Source organism: Ascaphus truei, chromosome 5 (assembly GCF_040206685.1).
Source record: "Ascaphus truei isolate aAscTru1 chromosome 5, aAscTru1.hap1, whole genome shotgun sequence".
Lineage (NCBI taxonomy): Eukaryota > Metazoa > Chordata > Amphibia > Anura > Ascaphidae > Ascaphus > Ascaphus truei.
Genome location: NC_134487.1, coordinates 154,377,914 through 154,400,593, shown reverse-complemented (window position 1 = coordinate 154,400,593; position 22,680 = coordinate 154,377,914). Strand labels below are relative to the sequence as shown.

Here is a 22,680-nt window from a genome sequence, read left to right as displayed (position 1 = left end):
ATTATGTATGTATTTTATTTATTTATAAAATATTTTACCAGGAAGTAATACATTGAGAGTTATCTCTCGTTTTCAAGTATGTCCTGGGCACAGAGTAAAACAAATAATACATGGTTACAAGTACAGTTACAAAAATGAACAAGGTATACATTATATACAAGACATTGCGTGCACAGTTAAAGAAAATATATATTATGGGTGTATGAAACAGTTACAGACCAGGTTAAAATGTGAGACAGCCTTAGATTTGAAAGAACTTAAACTGGTGGTAGATGTGAGAGTCTCTGGTAGGTTGTTCAAGTTTTGGGGTGCACGGTAGGAGAAGGAGGAGCGGCCGGATACTTTGTTGAGCCTTGGGACCATGAACAGTCTTTTGGTGTCTGATCTCAGGTGATAAGTGCTGCAAGTGGTAGGGGTGAGGAGCTTGTTCAGGTAGCTGGATTGCTTGCCCATGAAGAATTTAAAGGCAAGACAGGAAAGGTGAACTTTGCGCCTAGACTCTAGTGTTGACCAATCTAGTTCTTTGAGCATTTCGCAGTGATGTGTGTTGTAGTTACATTGGAGCACAAAACGACAAATTGAATTGTAGAGGGTGTCAAGTTTGCTAAGGTGGGTTTGAGGTGCCGAGCCATATACTATGTCTCCATAGTCAATAATTGGCATTAGCATCTGCTGTGCGATACACTTTCTGACCAGGAGGCTTAGGGAGGATTTGTTCCTGTAAAGTACCCCTAGTTTGGCGTAGGTCTTGGTTGTCAGGGTATCAATGTGCATCCCAAATGTTAAGTGGGAGTCAAATCATAAGCCCAGGTATTTAAAACTAGTGACAGGTGTTAGGGTGGTGTTAGCGTTGGTTCTAATCAGGAGCTCAGTCACTGGAAGCTTTAAAAATTTAGTCTTGGTCCCAAATACCATTGTTACAGTCTTGTCAGTGTTTAAAAACAGTTTGTTTTGGGAAATCCAGTTTTCGAGTCTCAAAAAGTCAGACTGAAGTATGTGTTGAAGGTCAGAGAGGCTATGACTGTGTGCATATAGGATTGTGTCATCTGCATACATGTGTATTGAGGCTTCCTTACAAGCTGTAGGAAGATCATTAATGAACACTGAGAAGTGTAGGGTCCCCAGAACAGAGCCTTGCGGGACACCACAGGTGATATCCAGGGGGTTGGAGTTAGAGCCTGAGATGGACACATGTTGGGATCTTCCTGATAGGTAGGACTGAAACCAGTTTAAAGCATGCTTCCCTATTCCAGAACTCTGGAGTTTGTTAAGCAGGATAGCATGATCAACTGTGTCAAAAGCCTTTGCAAAATCTAGGAATACTGCACCAATGAGTTGTCCCCGTTCCATTCCACACTGGATTTCATTGCAAACCTTTAGCAGGGTAGTTATGATGGAGTGTTTGGGACGAAAGCCAGATTGGAATTGGCTAGGGAAATTTGTTTTGGTATAGAAATTGCTTAGTTGGGAGTGGACACATTTTTCCATGACTTTGGATAGAATTGGGAGAAGTGAGATTGGCCTGTAGTTTGAGACAGTGTTTTTGTCCCCACTTTTGAAGATTGGGACAACTCTGGCAGTTTTCCAGGTCTTAGGGATATGGCCTGCAGACAGGATAGAGTTGACTATGGACGCAATTGGTTTGGCAATGGCTGGGGCACCAAGTCGTAGGAACCTAGATTGTAGTAAGTCGGGTCCACATTGGCTGCTTAGTTTTAGTTTGAGGAGCGCTTGTATAATCTCTTCTTCAGATACTGGGCCAAATTGAAAATTGTGGGCAGTGTTGGGAGGGGGTGGGACTATAGGGGTACTCCCAGGATGAGATTCAGGTTCGTGGTTTGGGCTGTGTTTCGCTAATAAGTTAGTGGCACACCCCACAAAGTAATCATTGAATGCACTTGCAATGTCAGTGGGGTTTGTCAGAGTAATATCCCCCTTAGTGATATTACTTGGTTGTTGATGGTTAGGAGGCTGGAATATATTGTTGATAACCTTCCAGAAGTTAGCTGGGTTTGATGTATTTTGGTGGAGATTGTCAAAGTAATATTGTGCTTTTGCATGCCTTGTTTGCCTTGTGCACATGTTCCTCATGCATCTGTAGTGATTGAGATCCTTGGTAGTGCCAGTTACTTTGTAGCTTTTCCATAAGGCATCCCTGAACTGGTAGAGTGCTATAAGGTCAGGTGTAACCCATGGAAGGTGGGCCCTCCGTACCCTTATTTTGCGTAGTGGAGCATGGGTATCGCAGAGTTTTAAGAACTCAGATTGGAAATAGTCGAGCGCAGAATCAGGGTCGGGAATTAAATCGATTCTGTGCCATGGGCAGTTCGTAAGGTCATCCAGAAACTGTTGTGGGTTAAAGTTTTTAAATGTTCTAGTGAGGAGAACTTTAGGGCTTGAATGGGGCGGTTTAATTTTCCTTACACAGTACACTATTGCATGGTCACTGAAAATATCAGGAAGAATGCCAGAGGATTGGATTCTGCTGGGGTTTGAGGAGAGAATCCAGTCTAGCAAGGAATGGTTATGCGATTTCAGGTTTATCCGTGTGGGTTGGGAAATGAGTTGCGATAGGTTAAGTGACTTGAGTTGTATCTGGATTTTGTGGTTTTTAGGGTCAAGCCAATTGAAGTTGAAATCCCCAAGAACTAGCAGCTCACTCTTCTCAGTCAGAGAGGAAATGGAGCCAAGAAATTGGGTGATATCAGTCAGGGATTGTAGAGGGGCTTGAGGGGGGCGGTAGATGCCAGCAAGCAAGATGGGCTTAGAAAAGGGGAGGCAGATTTTGCCAACTAGAATTTCAAAAGAGGGTGGGCTTGGTGGGCAATTTAACAGTGTAAATTGTAATGTGTCTGCAATATAAAATAACACCCCTCGTCCTCTCTTTGACCTATCTCTCCTAAAAATGGAGTATCCCTGAATGGCGATATTTGCATCAGGGATTTTAGGGGAAAGCCATGTTTCTGTAAGAACGATGGCTTTGGGTTTATGCATAAGGCACCATGCCCTTATTTCGTCCAGTTGGGCAGCAGGCTCCGGATGTTTATATGGGCGACAGATAGCCCTTTTTGGAATTTAAAGGTGGAATTCTCAGGGGCATGGGACAGAGCTGAAATAGGAGGACCTGGGTTAGGTTCAATATCACCTGCTAAAGAGAGTAATAGTATGAGTAGAAATTTGGGTAGTTGTTTGCAAGTTGTAGATTTGTGATGTTTGCCATTTGAGTGAGAGGTGGTTGGAGTGCTGGTTTTTAGAGTTCTCCACCAACATTCAGTAGATAGTGAAAGGCTTTTGAGTAGTCCAGGGTGTATGGTGATGTTGGGTGTGGGCCAGGATGGAGGAGTTTGTATTGGGTAGAGGGAGTAACATCTCCATGAGGCCAGAAGAAAGAAAAAGTTAAAATACATAGCAGGTTCATGATGCCAGAGGTAGGCAGTTCTGCAAGGAGCTGTTGTGAGCAGAGTGAGTGTGTGCAGACTAAACAGCATGCAGTATTGTTTTAATGCATCAGGTTCTGCTCCTGAAACATGTCCGTGTTATTGGTCCCAGGAGAGACTGCTTTTCTACGACTACTTTTACAATATTTTAGAAGAGTTGCTTCTTTTTCAAGCATTGTTTTTTTTTTTTTAAATCTCATTACCTTGTTTTTCTTTTCCTCCTTCACAACCAAGCGTTCTTCGATTACAAAGATGAGCCTGGTTTTCCAAAGCCACCCTCTTACAATGTGGCCACAACACTTCCAAGTTATGATGAAGCTGAGAGAAGCAAGGCCGAAGCCACCATACCGTTGGTCCCTGCAAGAGTGAGTATGCTGAGAATTTGTATGTCACTACCCAGAATCCTTACCTACAGCTGTTAAATAATACGACGATGGGGTAAATAGAGCAGGTGTGTGGGTCTGTGGAGGACACGCAAACACCCTTCTGGGTATTTTATCTTTGCTGCACTTTGTACGGTGGTAGATTTTTGTCACTTCTTCATTACCCAACATAACCTGATTGTGCGTCTGGTAGGCTGAGCATGTGTAATTCAATGCGAGATGCAACATCCTTTGATCTCCTTACTAATGAAATACAAAAACATTTGACCTTTTATCTGATCTCGTTCAGTGCTAAAGAAATCTCACCCCTCTGATTCTTCTGGGAAATCCTGAAATCCATATTAATTTGATTTGTGGGGCATTTATGAACACCCGTTTGCCGCAAACACTGTACTTTGAGTTACTTACAAGTAGAAAGAATGTCCCATAACATTAATATATGAATAATAATGAAAACCGCTTGCGTCATGACAAGTTCAGTGCTCCTGACTTGTAATCAGCATCCCAATACCACTGGTACTAAACACTGGCCACATATGTCCTAATAAAGTTCAGGTCTTTTAAGTGTTCCAGCAAGTAAGATGGGTGGCGCATATTTACTTGGCATCCCGAGACTAGCCCGTTTGGATTGATATATTAAAGAGCTCTGTTAGGCAAGGCGAGGAATTGGCAAAAAGAGATTTAAAAAAATCCAGCAGTGTGGCTGGCACAGTGCTGACTGTATGTAGAATAGTGAGGATCTCTCTATATGCTAGTGATAGTGTACTGTTAACTCCATACAGGGTATGTTTACCTTGGGCATTGCTCTGCGTGCGATTCCTTTGAGGTTTACCAGTGTTAAGGGACTGTTCTAATTAATTGTCATTGCAAACTGCACAAACGAACACAGGCTTTTTTTTTTGTTGTTGGCTTGTCGAATGTCTATTGTTCTTTTCTCTTTTTGCAAATGATCTCACACAGCACAGAGAGAGATTGGATACCTTTGATGATTTCTTCCCCCTTTCATTGGAGGTATGGCAAATGCCCCAGCACTTCCCTAGAGATGAACCTCGTGCTGCATAGAAAGCTTCTTGTCTGACTTATGCTGTGGTTCAGTAGAGTATTTAGATTGCCGCTATAGAGCAGACCTTTGCACAACGTGGCGTCCTGGCATTTACCACAAGCAGAGTATTACCTATCAGGGCTCAGGCTTTCACTGGGCATACTTGAAAAATGTATGTGTCACAATAAGCACATGTTCCCCCCCCTTACACATAATTTTAGCCTCTAATATAGCACTCTATACATCACTGTTCTTTTAAGCTTTGTTTTTTTTTTTTTTAAAGCCCCATCATTCTTATTTTCTGAGTTAATACTGGGCCGTGCAACAAACTTGTAAAAGTCTGCTTTAAATGATCATCCTTGTTTGGCCAATAATGTAGATGCTGTGCTTAAATGGTTAATTTGACTATTTATTGAATTGTGTATTAGATAGATTACTTGGGGGGAGGGGGCGAGGCAGGGCGGGGGGGGGGGGGTGTTGAGGCGTTATAAACGATCTGCTTTCCTCTTATACAGCAAATAGTTAGCTGCCCATTGATCTAACCCAGTACACAAGAAGTAAAATAAAAAGTGTTCCTTTTAGAGAGCTCGTGTTATTTAGGAAGCAGATATTTAGTTGTTCTCCTTCACCAGAAGATTCTGTGTTCCCTGGAACAGCCGTATCGACCAGAGAAATTACTGGCATATTTCCTAGATTGGGCTTTAATTGAGGCAAGCATCTTGTAGACTTCTTCTTTTCCTTGCAATGAAGAACAGACATACTCACCAGGGTATTCCATATTTCATCATGATATTCAGCACTAGTTCTATTAGTGAATCTGCTATTCCCATGTCAGCCAGAATATTATGCATATATATATTGTTTTTGTGTTATACCAGGACGACGACTTTGTGGCAAGGGATGATTTTGATGACGCTGACCAGCTCAGGATAGGAAACGATGGGATATTCATGCTGACATTTTTCAGTAAGTAGGCGGTATCAATGCAGAAAAGAAATGGGGCTGTATTTAAGATATTCACACTGGGGTTCGCGCTGATATTCAAGTTTTTAAATAGTTTCATGATTATAAAATGTATGTTGTAGGGCCTTTTAGCCACTTTCTAATATTCCGAGGAATGCTGTAGAGATCATACCTCATCCACATTAGTTTCTGCTATATACCTTGGAAGTGATCATTAGATTTGCAGGAGAGGAGACAAGATTGCACCTTTTCTATGAATAAGCCTCTTGGTTATATGCACAAGTAGTAAATGAGAGAGCCTCTTATGTTTAAGCTTAGATGGGGGTCAACATCGCTTTTTCAAATATCAGTGTACAGATGTTTGTGACTCTGGCGCGCTGCGGTCTTGTTACAGAGAAGGTGGTTATATATCAGCCTATCCCTGGAGCAAATACACTGCACCGCATTCATCAAATAAAAGAGTGTCAATGGGATTCTTTGATTTGATGCATATAGTGCAGGTTTTATGCTCCACGTTTGCCCCGGTTATTGCAACGATTGATATATAGCCACCTACACTGGCGACACACTTTATTCGAGCTCGGCTAGTCCCACGAATTCGGGTATACCCGGGTGTATTGAGGTTTGTGACTGTTTTCTGCCCGAGTATATTGGGTTATTTTCTAGGCAGGGATTGAAGCATTTTATTCCCGCTGGCTGCAATACTGCACAGTATATATATATATACTGCATTACAATTCATGAATTTATGCCATCTGGTAGACACGCGAAGCATTGCAGCCTATTAAATCCTAATCATTATCATTTAACAAATCAGCCGCCCATCAGCCAGGCATGAACCCAGGCTGGGAAGGCAAACGCAACGGGGCTTGTCAGAGGTGAGGAGCGGCGCATTCCAGGTATCTGCCAGGTACATACCGGGTATTTGCTCGAATAAAGTGTGTCGGTGCAGTACATGTTATAAGTAGCAATTATTTGGCAAGAGGGTATCGCTACTCTCAAATGCTGCCATCCCGTCACCACTCGACCGCCAATTCTTGCCTGTTCCTATCAGTACATTTTAACTACAAATACTGTATTTATATGTTTTCCTACAATATTGAAACATGTATTTTTTTTACATTTCTATATCCCCTTTAGAATGGGAATTGTGGTATTTTCTAAATTATTTTAGCACTTCTGAAAATAACCTTGCCATTGGATATATATGTCTTCTATCAAATATAGAAAATGTATGATTTACTTACCTGCGTGAGATCAGTGTTAGAATGTGGCTGTAATCCCTGCAACTTTTAAAATAGCTATAGCATTCTCTCGAGACCCTAGCTAGTCCTGACCCAAAGCATATTAATTGCTGCTGCGCTATTTGGACTAAGGCTTTTCAGGCATGAAGCTGCCATGAAAGTATTTTTTACTTCTATAGAATGTCATTATTTTCGTTTGTACAGTGTTTCCTATTTGTATAGCAGCGACTAAGTGCAGCTCTGAAAATCACAAATCGGACACTGTATCTGACATGCAGAGTAAACATTTGGACACCGAAGTCCCTGCCCTGAAGAGCTTACAATCTAGATGTCTTTTTTTCCTTCAACAGTGGCATTCCTGTTTAACTGGATTGGCTTTTTCCTCTCATTCTGTCTGACGACCTCAGCTGCAGGCAGATATGGGGCCATTTCTGGCTTTGGCCTCTCCCTGATTAAGTGGATCCTAATCGTTCGAGTAAGTCATGCTGTAAAATACACTTATGAAGCAGATAAGTTGTATATTACAACAACAACAACACCACCAATATTATACCGTCATGCTCGGGAGATGGCTTGTTTGAAATTGTTGGGATAAAGATATTTAATCACTTTACCCCTTACACCTACCCGGGTCCTATATGGAGAGTAGTAATCTTACCTCCCTGTGAGGAACCCGGGGTCGTTGGTGTTCGGTCGCCGCCTGTTCGGTTAGCTTATCCGCTGTAAGTATGGCGGTATGTACTGCTGCGGCCGAGTTTATTCGAGCATTTGCCCGTTCTCGGCCGCAGCAGTTACCTGGCGCGCGCCGGAGGGTGCCGGGCGCGCGCCGAAGCAGCGGAGGAGAGGCCCGCCGATCGCGGCTTCCCCCTCTCCTCTCCAAGTCCGCCGGGTCCCCCGGAACCCCCTGCCGCCGTCCCCCACATCGCGGGACACCAGGGCTCCCTCGGGGAGCCCTGGACGCGCGTGCAGGGGGCGCAAGCACCCGATGCGCGGTCGGTGACGCGCGGCACGCCGAGGGGCTGCCACTTGCAAGCCGGGAAATCTCCCGGCTTGCGGAACTGGCCACACTTCAATAAAGTGTGTCGCCAGTGTTGCTCCAGTGAATGCCAAAGTGCGCGCTTCCAAGACAGGAAACAATGTGGAAGGAGGACTCTGGAGCAAGAGCCGGAAATCGCACGGGAGCCCAGGTTAGATTAAAACATCTCATTCTTTTATTTAGACATATACAAAATAGCCCATGCAAAAAATCTCCCACACGTTTCATACCTAAGTGGCGCTTTCTCAATGGAGTACTGATAATCAAGTCAGTACTGATTAGCCCACTATTTTTGTATATGTTTGAATAAAAGAATATAATCTTTTTTTAATATAACCTGGGTTCTTGTGCTATATCCGGTTCTGTACAGCCGGCGTGCTCTTGCTCCAGATTCCTGCTCATACCTTCCTAAGTTGTATATTGCCCTGTATTGCATCTTATTACCAGTACACAATTCTGTTCTATGCACGTTTTCTATGCTACAAATGAATGCGCTGAAACCCACAATATGTACTGTACCTGTAACATTCCTCCTTAATATACATTGCACCAAAAGAAAAAACACGAATAGCCAATTACAAATACAACCTTCTTGGTAACGAGTACTACATCGTATTCAAGAGTTCTTTATACTCTCTTTGGGGAAATCTGTCAAGTGACCACACGTTGCCAGATGGGTCGTGGCACCCAGGCACCACGACCCCTCCTGCGCTCCAAAGGGTTAATGGGAAAAAATCAATCGAGGGGGAAAAAAATCCCAGGCAGGATTGCTGCTTTTAATTTGCACATCTATTAAATATATCTTACATTATTAAACATCTGAGATTTATTTATTCTTTAAATAAGCGATTATGTGGCTTTTTGCTAATCCCATCATATTTTGGGCTAGCATTAAATCAAAATATATCAAACCTAGGAGCCCGCTAGAATGTTTAGGAGCCAGAAGTTTGTTGAGGTTGGGTGTTTGCTGGGTTTGTTTAGCGGGGGTGAAGGATAGGGGCATTAGTGGACTTGTTGATCGAGGGTTTGTTTAGCGGGTGGCGCATTTAAGGGATTTGTTGAGCATTCGGGTGTTTCGCTGGGTTTAACGGAGAAGGGAGCACATTTAATGGATTTGTTGAGGAGTTCTTTGGGATCAAAACAGACACACAGTGACAGACACACATGAGGTTAAGACGTAGTCCCAGGATGGGAAAGTGGTTAAGATGTATTCCCAGGGTGCATAAGAGGTTAAGAGGAGTCCTAGGTAGAAATTGAGGTACAGGGCTTGCTGCACCCTCTCTAGTAGAGCTACCAGAGGCTCCCCTCCCCAACTCTTTCTGTTGCTCTGATGTAGACCAAAGCGCCGGAAGAGAGAGAGAGGGGGGGAGGGAGGGAAGGGGGGGTTGGGAAGAGTGTGTCTGGCAGCTGTGAGAGACGCACACTCCCCCTCCTACCACAGTGCAGCTCTAATGATCAGCATTGGAAGGCAGGAGGGCGTGACAGCAGCACTGCGCCAGCATACACAGCACAGCTTTACATATCAGTTAGTAACATTTTAGGTGCCCGGGATTTTTTCATGCCTTCATTAAAGATTCAAAAGGAGCATCACTTCACTCGTTCAGTGTCTATAGAAGATCATTGAGATCTGCTCTGCTGCCTCTCAGCACTGAGGTTAAACTTCTTTCAATATCTTAACTCCCATTAGGATTCTTTAAAGGACTTTATTAGGTTCTTTAGGGGGCAATTTTTTATGTTGCCGTTTGGGCCCTTGTTGAAAATGGCCCGAATAAAGCCACTAATGTCTAAGCCCATGACGAGACTTAGTGGATTCGCCTGTTCCTCAGACAATGTGTCATTCTGTTTGTCATTATCTTTCTTATCCTTGGGAAGTAATTAGGATACCACCGTTGGCCAAACACCTAAAGGTGGAGGAAAATACTGATAAAATAGAGAAGTACAGGTTTTTGGTGGCAAAATATAATCTTACTAATTTTTTTTAAAATACACAAGTGACATTTTGACGTTTATGGAATATTTAGGACTAACTCCTGTAAATATTGCCCTAAAAGTTGTGCCTGGCTCTCCTGTATGAAGTATTACCCCATGGCTGCTGGGCAGACTTGTGCTTTGCATTCCTCCCAGCAACAAGGTGGTACATTTATTAACAGTTGTTTATTTAAGTCATTCACAACTTATTGTGTTTCTTGTGTTGTTGGTTCTAGTTCTCCACTTACTTCCCTGGATATTTTGATGGCCAGTACTGGCTGTGGTGGGTGTTCCTGGTTTTAGGTAAGTACAAGTCCGTCACTTTCCCTCATCATAGGCAGACCTGCTGTACACGGGGAGGAGAAAAACGTAATCTTATTGGTGTCAGAAGGGTCTGCAACACATTTTTGGTCACATTTATCCTTGGTTTTTCATTTGACAACTGCTTAATGCTTAATTTGGTGACATAGTGTAAGTACATAGTGACCCAAACTGCTCAGCTGCTTTTAAACAAGTACCCAGCACTATAGCGTAAATCAGAATCGATGCAATCCATTGGCACTAAGCAGAGGATATTGATAAAATACGGATGCTGAAAGGAACAGGCCCGATACCTCCGGATGTGTATGTTATGGCCACCAACAGTGGGAGGCTTTTTGGGTTTCTCCAACTGTTCTAGTAAGGCTGATAAAGACCACCTGCTTCATGCAGAGCTAAATTGTTAAGGGCTTCTTTTTCTGACCCTGGTAAGTACCAACATACATGATGACTTGGTTGTTTTAGTGCTGTCCATTTACTCACTTTAGTTACATTTCAACACTGGCTTTTTTTTGGGGGGGGGGAGGAGGGGTTAGTCTTTTCCATAGGCAGTTGTGTGGTTTTCCCCTCTTGTTTGCTTAGTCAGAAACCAGTAAGTGTTTTCATAACCTGTATTTCAAAATGAGAAGACACAAAACAATGCTCCTAACCGCATATTGCCAAGACAAGTGGAAGCGGAAAATGGTGCCTTTGCAGAAAAGTCTCATTCAAAACTGGAGGGAATTTCGCCCTCTAGTGGACAGCAAATAGAAATAGCATTTGTGAGCACATTCCCATCTCAGACAGGGCTGCCACCTGCTTTTCTCCATCATCTCTGGGCATACAATGCTTCCACTGTAGCCAGGGATTCTGGGTAATGACGTGTAAATGAGCACACAGTGTGTCTCACTTTAATTCTTTTCCATTTTAACATGGACCCCAATAAAATCTGGGTTAAAGAAGTGCATAATCGGTGTAGAGGGAATTTATTTAATACAATCTGTGTAAATATATACGGGTTGTGTTTAATCTGCAGATGTCTTTATGCCTTTTCCCCCCTCTGCAGACGAATACTGTCTCCCTGAAGCAACATTAGTAGCGAGATGTGTAAAATACCATATATACTAAATATGATATAATATTTCGTATACAAGTCCCATGGTGTAATATTTATCAATATTTTGTGTTTGTAAAACATGAACTTTAAAAATGTACCATGGGCAACATTCATTATGGCAGCTTCTGTTCAAACACAGGAACGTAGAAATGAATGGCAGGTAATCTGTTCTACTCTGCCCACTTTCCTCTCTGTTAATAAAGCCACGGGCACCACCGTATCTATAACCTTTATTGAGATCTAATCGAAGGGTTCCTTGTATCTGCCTTGGTAAACAAAGAAACGGCAATGCACATCCAGTGGAGACAGAAAGTGCCTCAGTGCAATTTATTTAAAGTGTAAAACATAATAAAGTGGATAAATAAATTCAGTACTGTTGTGACTCAGAGGTGAGTGTGATATAAAGATATAATATGGTATAGAAACCGTTATGGTTTCGAGGTGCTGCTCCACAAAATACCTTGTGAACAAATTCACCCAGCGCTCCAATGGTGACTCAATCTAGTGAAAGATGAGAACTATTAATAAAGGTGTCCAGTGAATTAAAGACTCACCAAATTGTGTGATGTGAATAAACACAATCTAACACTAAAGTATTGGAAGAAAATATAAATATATTATGTGATAAAATAAAAGTGCAAACGAATACACAATGCCTGCCGCTCGACCCCCGTTGAACCTTCCTCCATTGGTTTTCGATGATGATGAAGAAGAAGAATACGGGGAGCGCAAGTGACCGGTCAGTATAAAAAAAGAAAAAACACAAATCGTGCAATTCCGTATGTATGTATAAATGGAGCAGATGGATCACAGTATCCACAAAAATGTGCACTCACACTTTCCTAGTAGTAATCAGGCCTTGGTTCCCAGAGGGACTCTCAATAAGGATTCTCCCCGTGTGATGCTTTACAGTGTTGCATGGGTATTCTGAAAGCCAGGGTCATATGTAAGATGATTTAGCCCAGATAGTGTCAACTCGGCACTCTTTTCCAAGCACAACAAGTCTGTTTCTTTTCTTTACTTTATTTGTGGAAAGCAGGTAACAAACAGGTACTAGTGTAGAGATGTAGGTGTTGGGATAATGTCTCTCTGTGGGTGCTTGGTAGTTAAAGGCAGGTGAAAAAGGTAATCCTACCAGTACAGCAGTTATAGGGTGCTCACTTATCCAGAGGTTATGGTGGAAAAGGAAGTGAGGGGCAAGGGTCACACTAAAGGTTCAGTGAGACTGCACTAACTGTCAGCAAAAGAAAAGGGGGGAAAATGGGAAAGCCCATAGCTGGGAGGACTGGAGATGTTGCCAGAGCAACCAGGGGTATGACAGACTGGAAGGAAAAAGGGCTACATAATGTATCCATTCCATCTGCACTGGGAGTGAACTGCAAGGAAAGTGACATCCTAGTGCAGCTAGCAGGGGGAACTGCCAAGGGAAGGGGGGCTGAAACAGAGAAGGCAGACATGGGTATTTCTGTTCCATGACACTCCCCGTCTGGTATCTGGAGATACCACTATTCTAGGTATATGTGGAACATATGTGCAATATAACATAACATAGCAAACTTCATGTCCACATAACGATGGGATACCGGCCGGTTCCACCAGCTTGACGTCCTTTGCCATCTCGGTAAGGTAGGTGGATGCACAGCTCTAGGTTAGCTTGATGCACCACAATGTCTCTCAGAGTCCATAGAACTGGTAGTCAGTTCTTCCTTGTGATAGTGCGATTTGGGCATTAGGAGGATAGTCTCTGTGATAGGTCTTAAAAAGGTTTTAACGACCCCAATCTGGGTCACCCGAACTTCCACTTTGCGGACCCTTTCATCTTCGCTTGGGATGGTTTTGATAATAAGTCCCATGGGCCATTTGTTTCTTGTTACCTGTTTGTCTTTCAACAGAACCACATCTCCTACTTGGATATCTGGTTTAACTGTTTGCCATTTATGGCGTTCTTGGAGTGTCACCAGATACTCGCGTCTCCAGCGATCCCAAAATGTGTTGGCCAAGCGCTGCACCTGTCTCCACTGTCGTTTGTACATATCCTTAGAGTTGAAACCTTTGACTGGGGTGGGGATGTTCCCTACTTTCTGGGTTAGCAGCATTGCTGGTGTCAAAAAACTTTGCGATTCTGGATCTGTTGACACTGGAATCAAAGGCCTAACATTGATTATCGCTGATATTTCGGCCATGTATGTGGTTAACACTTCGTGAGTGAGTCGAGTCAGGTCGGTTTTTAGCATCATAGAGTCCAAGATACGCCGGACTACCCCGATCATGCGTTCCCATGCTCCGCCCATGTGAGAGGAGTGAGGAGGGTTGAATGTCCACGTGCACTCTTGGTCGCGCAGGTATCTTTGGATACAATTGTCTCTATTATCTTTAGTGTTTATTTGTAATTCCTTACATGCTCCAACGAAATTGGTGCCACAATCGGAGCGTATTTGTTTAACTGGTCCTCTGACGGCAAAGAATCTTCTGGGGGCATTTATGAAGCTTGAAGCATCCATAGATTCTATAATCTCGATGTGTATAGCTCGCGTACTCATGCAGGTGAAGAGTACCGCCCATCGTTTGCTGTTTGCTTGTCCACCTCTAGTTCTGCATGAGATGACCATCCAAGGCCCAAATACATTGAGTCCTACATAGGCAAAGGGGGGTTCTGTATTAAGTCTGTCGATAGGTAAATCTGCCATCCTTTGGTCTTGGCTTTTGCCTCTCAGTATTCGGCACCTAACACATTTGTGGAGATTACTGGCCACGCACCTTTTCATGCCAACGACCCAAATGCCCGCCGCCCTAATAGCGCCTTTGGTGAAGTGTTGTCCCTGATGCATGATTTGTTCGTGGTAGTAGCGCACCAACAAGGTAGCGATGTGATGCCGGCCAGGGATGATAAGAGGATTGCTTTCCTCCCTGCTCAGTTGGGACTTATTGAGGCGGCCTCCTACTCTCATGAGGCCGTCATTGTCGATGAAGGGATTCAACTTCCAAAGTGGGCTGTTTGGGAACACTCTTCCCTCCGTGAATGCAATTGATCTCTTCCGCATACGTTTCTCTCTGAACATGACTGAGAACAGTTTCCTTAGCCCTTGTGATTTCCTCTACGGTGCGCAGCTCTTTGCAGATGTGCCAGCCGTGGCAGCCGGTAGTTTTACCATCTGGTGTCTGGCGGAAGGAGGAGGCTATATGCCTGAGATGGGCTACTGCTCGCAGAAGAACTGTCCACCTTGAGAAGCGATGGAATCGATGTGATCAGAATGCGTTTTTGTGCAATACATTGGTGAGTAACACGGATACTTGTGGGGGCCTTATCTCCGTATCCTTCTCGGGATCCACGAGTTCAAAGTCCTCTGTGCATTTGGACGCTACCGACGTCGTGGGGGGTGTATCTCCCACTTCTTCCTCCCCGCCCTGCTTTGTCGAAGGGTTGGGGGCTTCGCTTGATTTGGGCTTCATAGCTTCCGGGTGTAAAGCGGCTATGTGCCTGTCGCTATCGCACTCTGTGCATTTCATAGCTTCTTTGCTGTCCTTGAATAAATGAGTTGTGGAAGCACAACATTTGAAACAAGCTCCCCATTCCCTGAGTAAGTTCTTTCGCTCCTCTATGGGTTTCATTCTGAATCCGATACACTTGTTAAGCGGATGCGGCCTTTTGTGAATAGGGCATTCTTTGTTGAGGTCCCTTGGTTTCTTGTCCCTATCGGCCGCCTGGCCGGCACTCGCGTGGGTCGTAGGGGACACGTCCGTCCTGTGGACCGAGATGGGTGTTTGAGTGTTACCGTATCTCGCCGCTGGTCTCTCATTCCTCAGGCTGCTTGCACTGTGTGTGGTTTGCGTACCTAAGATGAAACTGGGATCGTTCCTGGTCCTTGCCACTTCGCGGATGAAGCTCAAGAAAACTGAGAATGGGGGGTAGACGACTTGCTTCTCCCTTTTCTATTTGGGACCTTGTGAAATCCACTTTTCTTGGAGGTTGAAGGGTAGCTTCTCCAGGATGGGTCTCACTCCACGAGCTGAGTCTAGGACGTTGAGACCTATTAAGGAATGGTCTTTCCTTGCGAACACCAGTTCTTGCAGCAGGTCCCTGAGCTCTCGTAACTTCGAGTAGTCTTTAGTTGTGATCTTGGGGAAGCTGTCGATTCTTTTGGAGAGCGAATCCTCGACTGCTTCGTGGCTACCCAAGGACTCTTCTAGCCTTTCCCACACTAGGTCAAGACCTACTTGGGGTTGGTGCGCGTTGGCCGCCCGCAGTCTATTCGCGTGCTCTCTGGATTCGTTCCCCAGGAACTTGAATAGCATGTTGAGCTCTTCCCTTGCTGAGAAGTCCAAGCTGTTGATTGCTTCTTTGAACGTGAACTTCCACGTCCGGTAGTTCTCAGGGCGGTCGTCGAAGCTGATGAGTCCTGCTTGCACCAGGTCACGCCGGATCATGTACTTGGCTATGTCTGTCAGGCCTGAGGCATCGGCGTGTTTGTCCCGTTCTGAGGTAGTTCCTGGGAGGGTCCGTGCGGTCGCCTCTTCCTTGACGTGGACGCGTGGTGACTGCTGGTCAGTGTGGGGGGCTGTATTCTCCCGTGTGGGTGTACCTGGATTGCGAGCCTGTTGTGGTGCATCCGTGTGCGCGCTGGCGTGTGGATCACTGTTGCGGCTGTAGCTGTCCCAGGCAGCATGTACCATTGAAGGAACAGCGTCTTCTCCTCGTGGACCTAGCAAGTCTTCGGTGTCTGTGGAGTCACTTCCTCCGTGTTGAGATGGTGCGCTGGTATTTACACTGAAGAGGCTCCTTACGTAGTCTTCAGTGCGTTGGGTTGGATCCTCTGAGGCTATCCGTCTGTACGGTTGCTCCCCGCCATCCTGTTGCGCGGCTGCTTCTAGGACTTCGGCTTGGGCCAGGGCGGCAGCGGCTTCCTTCTCTTGATTAAGTGCCTCTAGTTCCGCATCAAATTCGGCTTTCCTACGCGCAGTGGCTGCGGCAGTAGCGGCCATGGCGGCGGTAGCAGTGGCGGCGTTAGCGGCAGCAGTGGCGGCGGCATTAGCAGCGGCTGTCTGTTCCTCCTCTATGCGCGCTCTTCCTGCTCTTATGGCTGCCTCTCTGCGACTATATTCGGCCCTGGCACGTGTGGCCTCTGCGGTGGCTCGCGCCTTGGTAGCGTTTGTGCTTGCGCTGGACACGTTAGATTGCGCTGACCTTGATGAGTGCCTGGATGTGTTTGAGCGCTGCGATGCGGTCTCCAGGAGGAGCTCTTTTCTCTTGCTTTGGGCGTCTGCGATGGCGGTTCGCACACGGCTGTCACGTGTCAAGTCAATATTGTGCTGTAAGTCCCTTTCATGCAGGCTTTCGCCGGTATTAGCCCTGGCCAGGTAAGTGACGTATGCCTCTGATAGCCCTTGGTAGCATAAGTGGTCTATCTTTAATTGAGTTATTGCCTGCTCGAGCTGTTGTACAGAATTGCCAGCGGCGGCGACATTGCGTATCCCAAGTATGGTAGTGTTCCAGGCCAACTCTAATTTAGCACGGTGCGCTTCAATGTCAGTCTCGTATTTTTCACGGGCCTTTTGTGTCAGTGTGACTGTCCGTTTGGGCCTTGGGTCTGCCTGCGCCTGTTGCAGTTGCGCGGCGGTCTCTGTGTCTGAGTGGTCACTCTCCTGCGTGATGTCTGGTGAGGCCCTGAGTTCTGCCATGCTGTTGGTGTGTGTAGGCCTTTAGCCAGTGCGTGTGGCGTGCGGTCTTTTACCTGTGTCAGCGGTGGGCGTCTGCCTCAGATGATGCCGAGCGGTGTCCTGCAGCGTAGGGGTAGCTGTACTCACAGGTGTCCGGTGGCTCTGACCCGTGTTCTGGCGGGTGTCCGGTAGCGTGGCCCTTGATGGCGCTAGCCGTGGGGACGTGCGTAGGTGAGATGGTGGCTCCTCACTATGGGGCTGTGCAGAGGGTGAACTCAGACAGAGAAAGGCAATTAGGGTTTGTGTAAGGAGCACTGTTTGTCTGCAAAGCTGCTGCCTCGTGTGCAAGGTTGTTTGCTGGTTAAAGCTTGCTGCCCTGTCTGAAAGGCTGCTGGTGCAGTGTAAGCTGCTTGGTGCTTTTTTGTCCGCAGAGACTGCTCTGTGTTATCATGGAGTCTGGAGTAGCAGCTCCTGTAGGTGTCTGTAAGGCACACGATATCTTTTTCACTATTCTGAAAGCCAGGGTCATATGTAAGATGATTTAGCCCAGATAGTGTCAACTCGGCCCTCTTTTCCAAGCACAACAAGTCTGTTTCTTTTCTTTACTTTATTTGTGGAAAGCAGGTAACAAACAGGTACTTGTGTAGAGATGTAGGTGTTGGGATAATGTCTCTCTGTGTGTGTGCTTAGTAGTTAAAGGCAGGTGAAAAAGATAATCCTACCAGTACAGGAGTTTACAGCAGAGTGCTCACTCATCCAGAGGTTATGGTGGAAAAGGAAGTGAGGGGCAAGGGTCACACTAAAGGTTCAGTGAGACTGCACTAACTGTCAGCAAAAGACAAGGGGGGGGAAATGGGAAAGCCCATAGCTGGGAGGACTGGAGATGTTGCCAGAGCAACCAGGGGTATGACAGACTGGAAGGAAAAAGGGCTACATAATGTATCCATTCCATCTGCACTGGGAGTGAACTGCAAGGAAAGTGACATCCTAGTGCAGCTAGCAGGGGGAACTGCCAAGGGAAGGGGGGCTGAAACAGAGAAGGCAGACATGGGTATTTCTGTTCCATGACAATGGGATGCGGGGCGGGGGTCCCAGGCAAGAAAAAAAAGAGACAGAAGCAGGATGGTGTAGATGGTCATAGTATATTCAAACAAATACAAGCAAGCCAAAATGACAACTCGCATTGTAACCCCAGGCATAGGGCATTGTACGACAGTCAAGTGGTCTCCGGTGGATGCGGTTGGAGTGTTGAGGTAAACAGGACTCTCGTGAGGGGGCTGGTGCGCCTTGTCCCTGATCCCTGCACCGTATCCCATGCAACACTGTAAAGCATCACACGGGGAGAATCTTTATTGAGAGTCCCTCTGGGAACCAAGCCCTGTTTACTACTAGGAGAGTGTGAGTGTGCATGTTTGTGGGTGCTGATCCATCTGCTCCATTTATACATACATACGGTATTGCAATATTTGTGTGTTTTCTTTTTTATAATGACCGGTCACTTGCGCTCTCCGCATTCTTCATCATCACCAAAAAGTACCTTTCCAGGGTCAGAGAACACAGTAAGCGCAAAAAAGGAACGCAACACATCCAATAGGACAAATTATTTCGGTCATTTCTATATGGTTTTTCTTTTCATAAGTATGGGTCATTTAGTTCAATTTTTTGGCCAGAACATGTTATGCCTGCAACCAATTCAAGGTTAGACTGCCTCCGCAGTTCTACACTACCAATGTGATATTGTGCCTTTTTGCATTTCCTCTTCTGCATAGAGAAATGACAAAGCAAAACAATGATGGCCAATAGCACGGGATGTGACATGTATGTGATGCCTACGGTTTTGAGCTTACTAAGAATGTGTGTCTGCCTTTGGTTGGATGCTCATACTTATGCATTTCACTGAAGTCTCCTGCAAATACCATGGCTGACACTTTATGTCTAACCTAGGGTCACTGGGAATTTTAGGGAGCCTCTTGTGAAAAGGAGTGCCACTTTACTAGCCTTGAATGTAAAAGAGTAGAGTGATTGGATTTCAAATGTTATAGTTCCTTTAAATATAAAAAGCAAGACTGCCCAAGTCACTCATTTAGAAAAATAATACCCAGTCCCAACTATAGATATGTGGAAGGTGCCTGTAAATAAATCCAAATCTGAATCGAGTAGAATAAGGGTACACTGGTTACTCGTTTATAAATGCCATTCTTCTTTACACTGATCAAAATGATTCCTTTACACCCAACCATACAGTGTCATAGGTGTCTTTTTTAAAGCGTGTCGTTTAAAAAAAATTTGTTTCAGATTGTTGTGTAAAACATAGGAATAAAAGCAAAGATTATATTGCATACCACTACACAGAGTCTGATCTAAATATAACAGCATAGCTTTTAACTTTGTCTACCTCTTATCTAAACCCAACAACCAAGACGACTCCTTTCTAGAAGTTGTTTAGATTGTTTTATTATTGTGAATTAATTGGTTTGGTATCTGGATTTCTCTAATGGCAAAATGAGTGAGGGGGAGATCAGCGAATGTCAGTGGGGGCGTGTACACAAATAGCGTACTTTTTATTTCCTGCCGTGAAAGTTCACAAATAAAAGTACACCAACATTTAGTGGGTCTAACCCCTTCTATCTCTCTGAGGTACATGTTTTAAACTTTAGTTCACATTTCATAAGTGACTTAGGTCAGTGCTGAAGTTATTGTTATTAATGCTAGCATAATATTTTTGAATGTATTGATCTGCCCTCTGATTAGACATACAGTATCTTCTCTCTGGCTGTAGTCTTTCTTGCATTGAGAACAGAACTACATCTCCCCAAGCAAGTAGATCAGTGCAGCGAGAACCAATGCAGAGCAATCTGCAGACCATAGTGTTTGTGAGCCAATGCAATAAATAGTATTGATTTGCAATAACAAAGGCATTGTGTCCGGAGATCACAACAAATATTTTTTAATATTCTTCTATAGGATTTCTCCTGTTTCTCAGAGGCTTCATCAATTATGCTAAGGTTCGGAAGTTGCCAGATAACTTTTCCACTCTCCCCAGGACCAGAGTGCTCTTCATTTACTAAAGGTAAATTATAGTGCTAACGTCTGATCACATTTCTCTAAACACGTCTGTGCCGGGTGCCTATTTTAGAATAATGTACTGGTATGATATTGACAAAATGTATGTTTAACATGAAAAAGACCTACTGTACCAAGGGGTATATGGCTGTGTGCAAGTATCGCTAATAAATCCTACAATTACATATATTTATTTTCCCATTGTATGTCTAATTCACACCCTTTTGCCCTTACTGTACCTTATCTCTTCAAATTTTCTCTTGGTATTACAACATAGTTGCCCTCCATATTGTACACTACTCCCACAAATGGAATCTCTTATCTATTATTTCTTCAGGAGTTGAGGGCCAAATGTGACAGGCCTACTTAAAGCTGCAGTTGTCTTCTTTTTTTTTTTTTTTTTTTTTACATTTATTTTTTTACTTCAATAGTTTTATGTGTGCAATCTCTAATTACCTAAAGAACAGTATAGCTGCAGGTCAATTCGTTCTCCATGTATTGATAGGTCGAAATTTGGTGACATATTAAAAGCTGGGATTTGTTTATATTCTGCTTCACTCCCTCAGTGGAAGTTCATGAATATTCATGAGCACTCCTGCACTGACATGTGCTAGAGGGAGGGCACGGCTGACAAAGGGGTGTGTGCCAGGGCTTGTGACAGGCCATGAAGGGGCAGTGCCTTAGCAAATGGCTGTTAAAATAGAATACAAGAAAATTGGTCTTTCAAAGTTGTTTTTGTAAAAACAGAAAATGCTAAAAGTATTTTTTCTTACTACAGAACTGATTTATTAAAAAAAAACACACATACAGGATATTGACTGAACTGCAGCTTTAATGGCATAAGACATTAGGTAAAGGGTATCAAACACGAGGTGCTAAAGTGGTCCTTAGGATAGTGGGCACTGATAAGTTTACAAATTGTCCAGATCTAATATCTTAAACATATCACTGGCATCAATCAATTTTTAGTCCTTGTAGGGATTTCTATTATAAAGCATCAGCCCTGGCTCAGAGAGACCCTTCCCTGTGCCACAGATATGTTGGACAAAGTTTCTTTCTCCATCTTAGAGAGTTGTTTGTGAGCCTTTCAAAAGGTGCAATCCCTGTTCGTTTGCAAAAAGAACTGTTTTACTGAGCCACCCTTGTAAGTCTTCTCTCAGCCCCCTCCCCCCCTCCCTCCTATATCTATTTACCTTTTGAGAACTAGCTAAATATATATATATATATATATATATATATATATTTAACATGTATTTTTCATTTTAAAAGAGAGGGGGGGAAAAAAGTCAACCAACTACTTAGTGCCCTAAACATGTCAATGCCATTGGTTATTATCAGCCCTAGGACTGCTCCATTATTAACGAGTGTGGTCTCGCTTAGCAGGCGTTTGAACCAGCACTAATGGCTTACTTTGTTTCAGCTAGAATTAGTCCATTTCATTTTTTTGTTGCTTCGGAATGATCGGATTTGGCATTCAGGCATATTTTCATCAACAGGACGAAGGGTTTAACTTTTAAATGTAATGAAATTCTAAGACAAATGGAAGACTTATTATATAATTGTACAGGCAGTCCTCGTTTTACAACGCTTCGCTTTACAACGAATGGCTTATCCAACGCTATGCAATGCATACCTATATTCATTTTTACAACGCCAAAACGGCTTATCCAACGCTCTTACAACGCTTTGCAAAGTTGTGTATGTGTATATAATATATATATTATATTATACTATATAATATATTATTTATTATGTTATATTATATATATAATACAGTATATACACTATATAATTTATGTGTGTGCTGCGTATCTTATTGCCTGCATAAAATATTTTGTGTATTTTAGCATTAAAAATGCCTTCAGGAACGGAACCTTTCATTTTAAACAGTGTTCCTATGGGAAAATGTGTTTCGCTTTAAGACGTTTCGCTATCCAACGCGAGAGAGAGAGACACGAGAGAGAGAGACACGAGAGAGAGAGACACGAGAGAGAGAGAGACGACGAGAGAGAGAGACACGAGAGAGAGAGACACGAGAGAGAGAGACACGAGAGAGAGACACGAGAGAGAGAGACGAGAGAGAGAGAGAGAGACGAGAGAGAGAGAGACGAGAGAGAGAGAGAGACGAGAGAGAGAGAGAGACGAGAGAGAGAGAGAGACGAGAGAGAGAGAGACGAGAGAGAGAGAGAGACGAGAGAGAGAGAGAGACGAGAGAGAGAGAGCGAGAGAGAGAGAGAGAGAGAGAGACGAGAGACAGAGAGACGAGAGAGAGAGACGAGAGAGAGAGAGAGACGAGAGAGAGAGAGAGACGAGAGAGACGAGAGAGAGAGAGAGAGACGAGAGAGAGAGAGAGACGAGAGAGAGAGAGAGAGACGAGAGAGAGACACGAGAGAGAGAGACACGAGAGAGAGACACGAGAGAGAGAGAGAGACACGAGAGAGAGAGAGACACGAGAGAGAGACGAGAGGAGACGAG

The 22,680-nt window shown here is 44.2% G+C and overlaps 1 protein-coding gene across 2 annotated transcripts in view; it reads left to right on the top strand.

Annotated features, from left to right (window-relative positions):
• NDFIP1 (Nedd4 family interacting protein 1) overlaps positions 1-22,680 on the top strand; it is a 97,421-nt gene that overhangs the window by 59,811 nt on the left and 14,930 nt on the right. The window contains exons 3-8 of one of the 2 annotated variants that reach the window (XM_075601070.1): positions 3,672-3,802; positions 4,781-4,831; positions 5,741-5,828; positions 7,420-7,544; positions 10,310-10,376; positions 20,107-20,212. In XM_075601070.1, the coding sequence (XP_075457185.1) occupies positions 3,672-3,802; positions 4,781-4,831; positions 5,741-5,828; positions 7,420-7,544; positions 10,310-10,376; positions 20,107-20,210 (566 nt within the window). In that variant the 3' untranslated portion in view covers positions 20,211-20,212. The remainder of the gene's footprint in view (positions 1-3,671; positions 3,803-4,780; positions 4,832-5,740; positions 5,829-7,419; positions 7,545-10,309; positions 10,377-20,106; positions 20,213-22,680) is intronic. The other variant, XM_075601071.1, reaches the window with a different exon arrangement.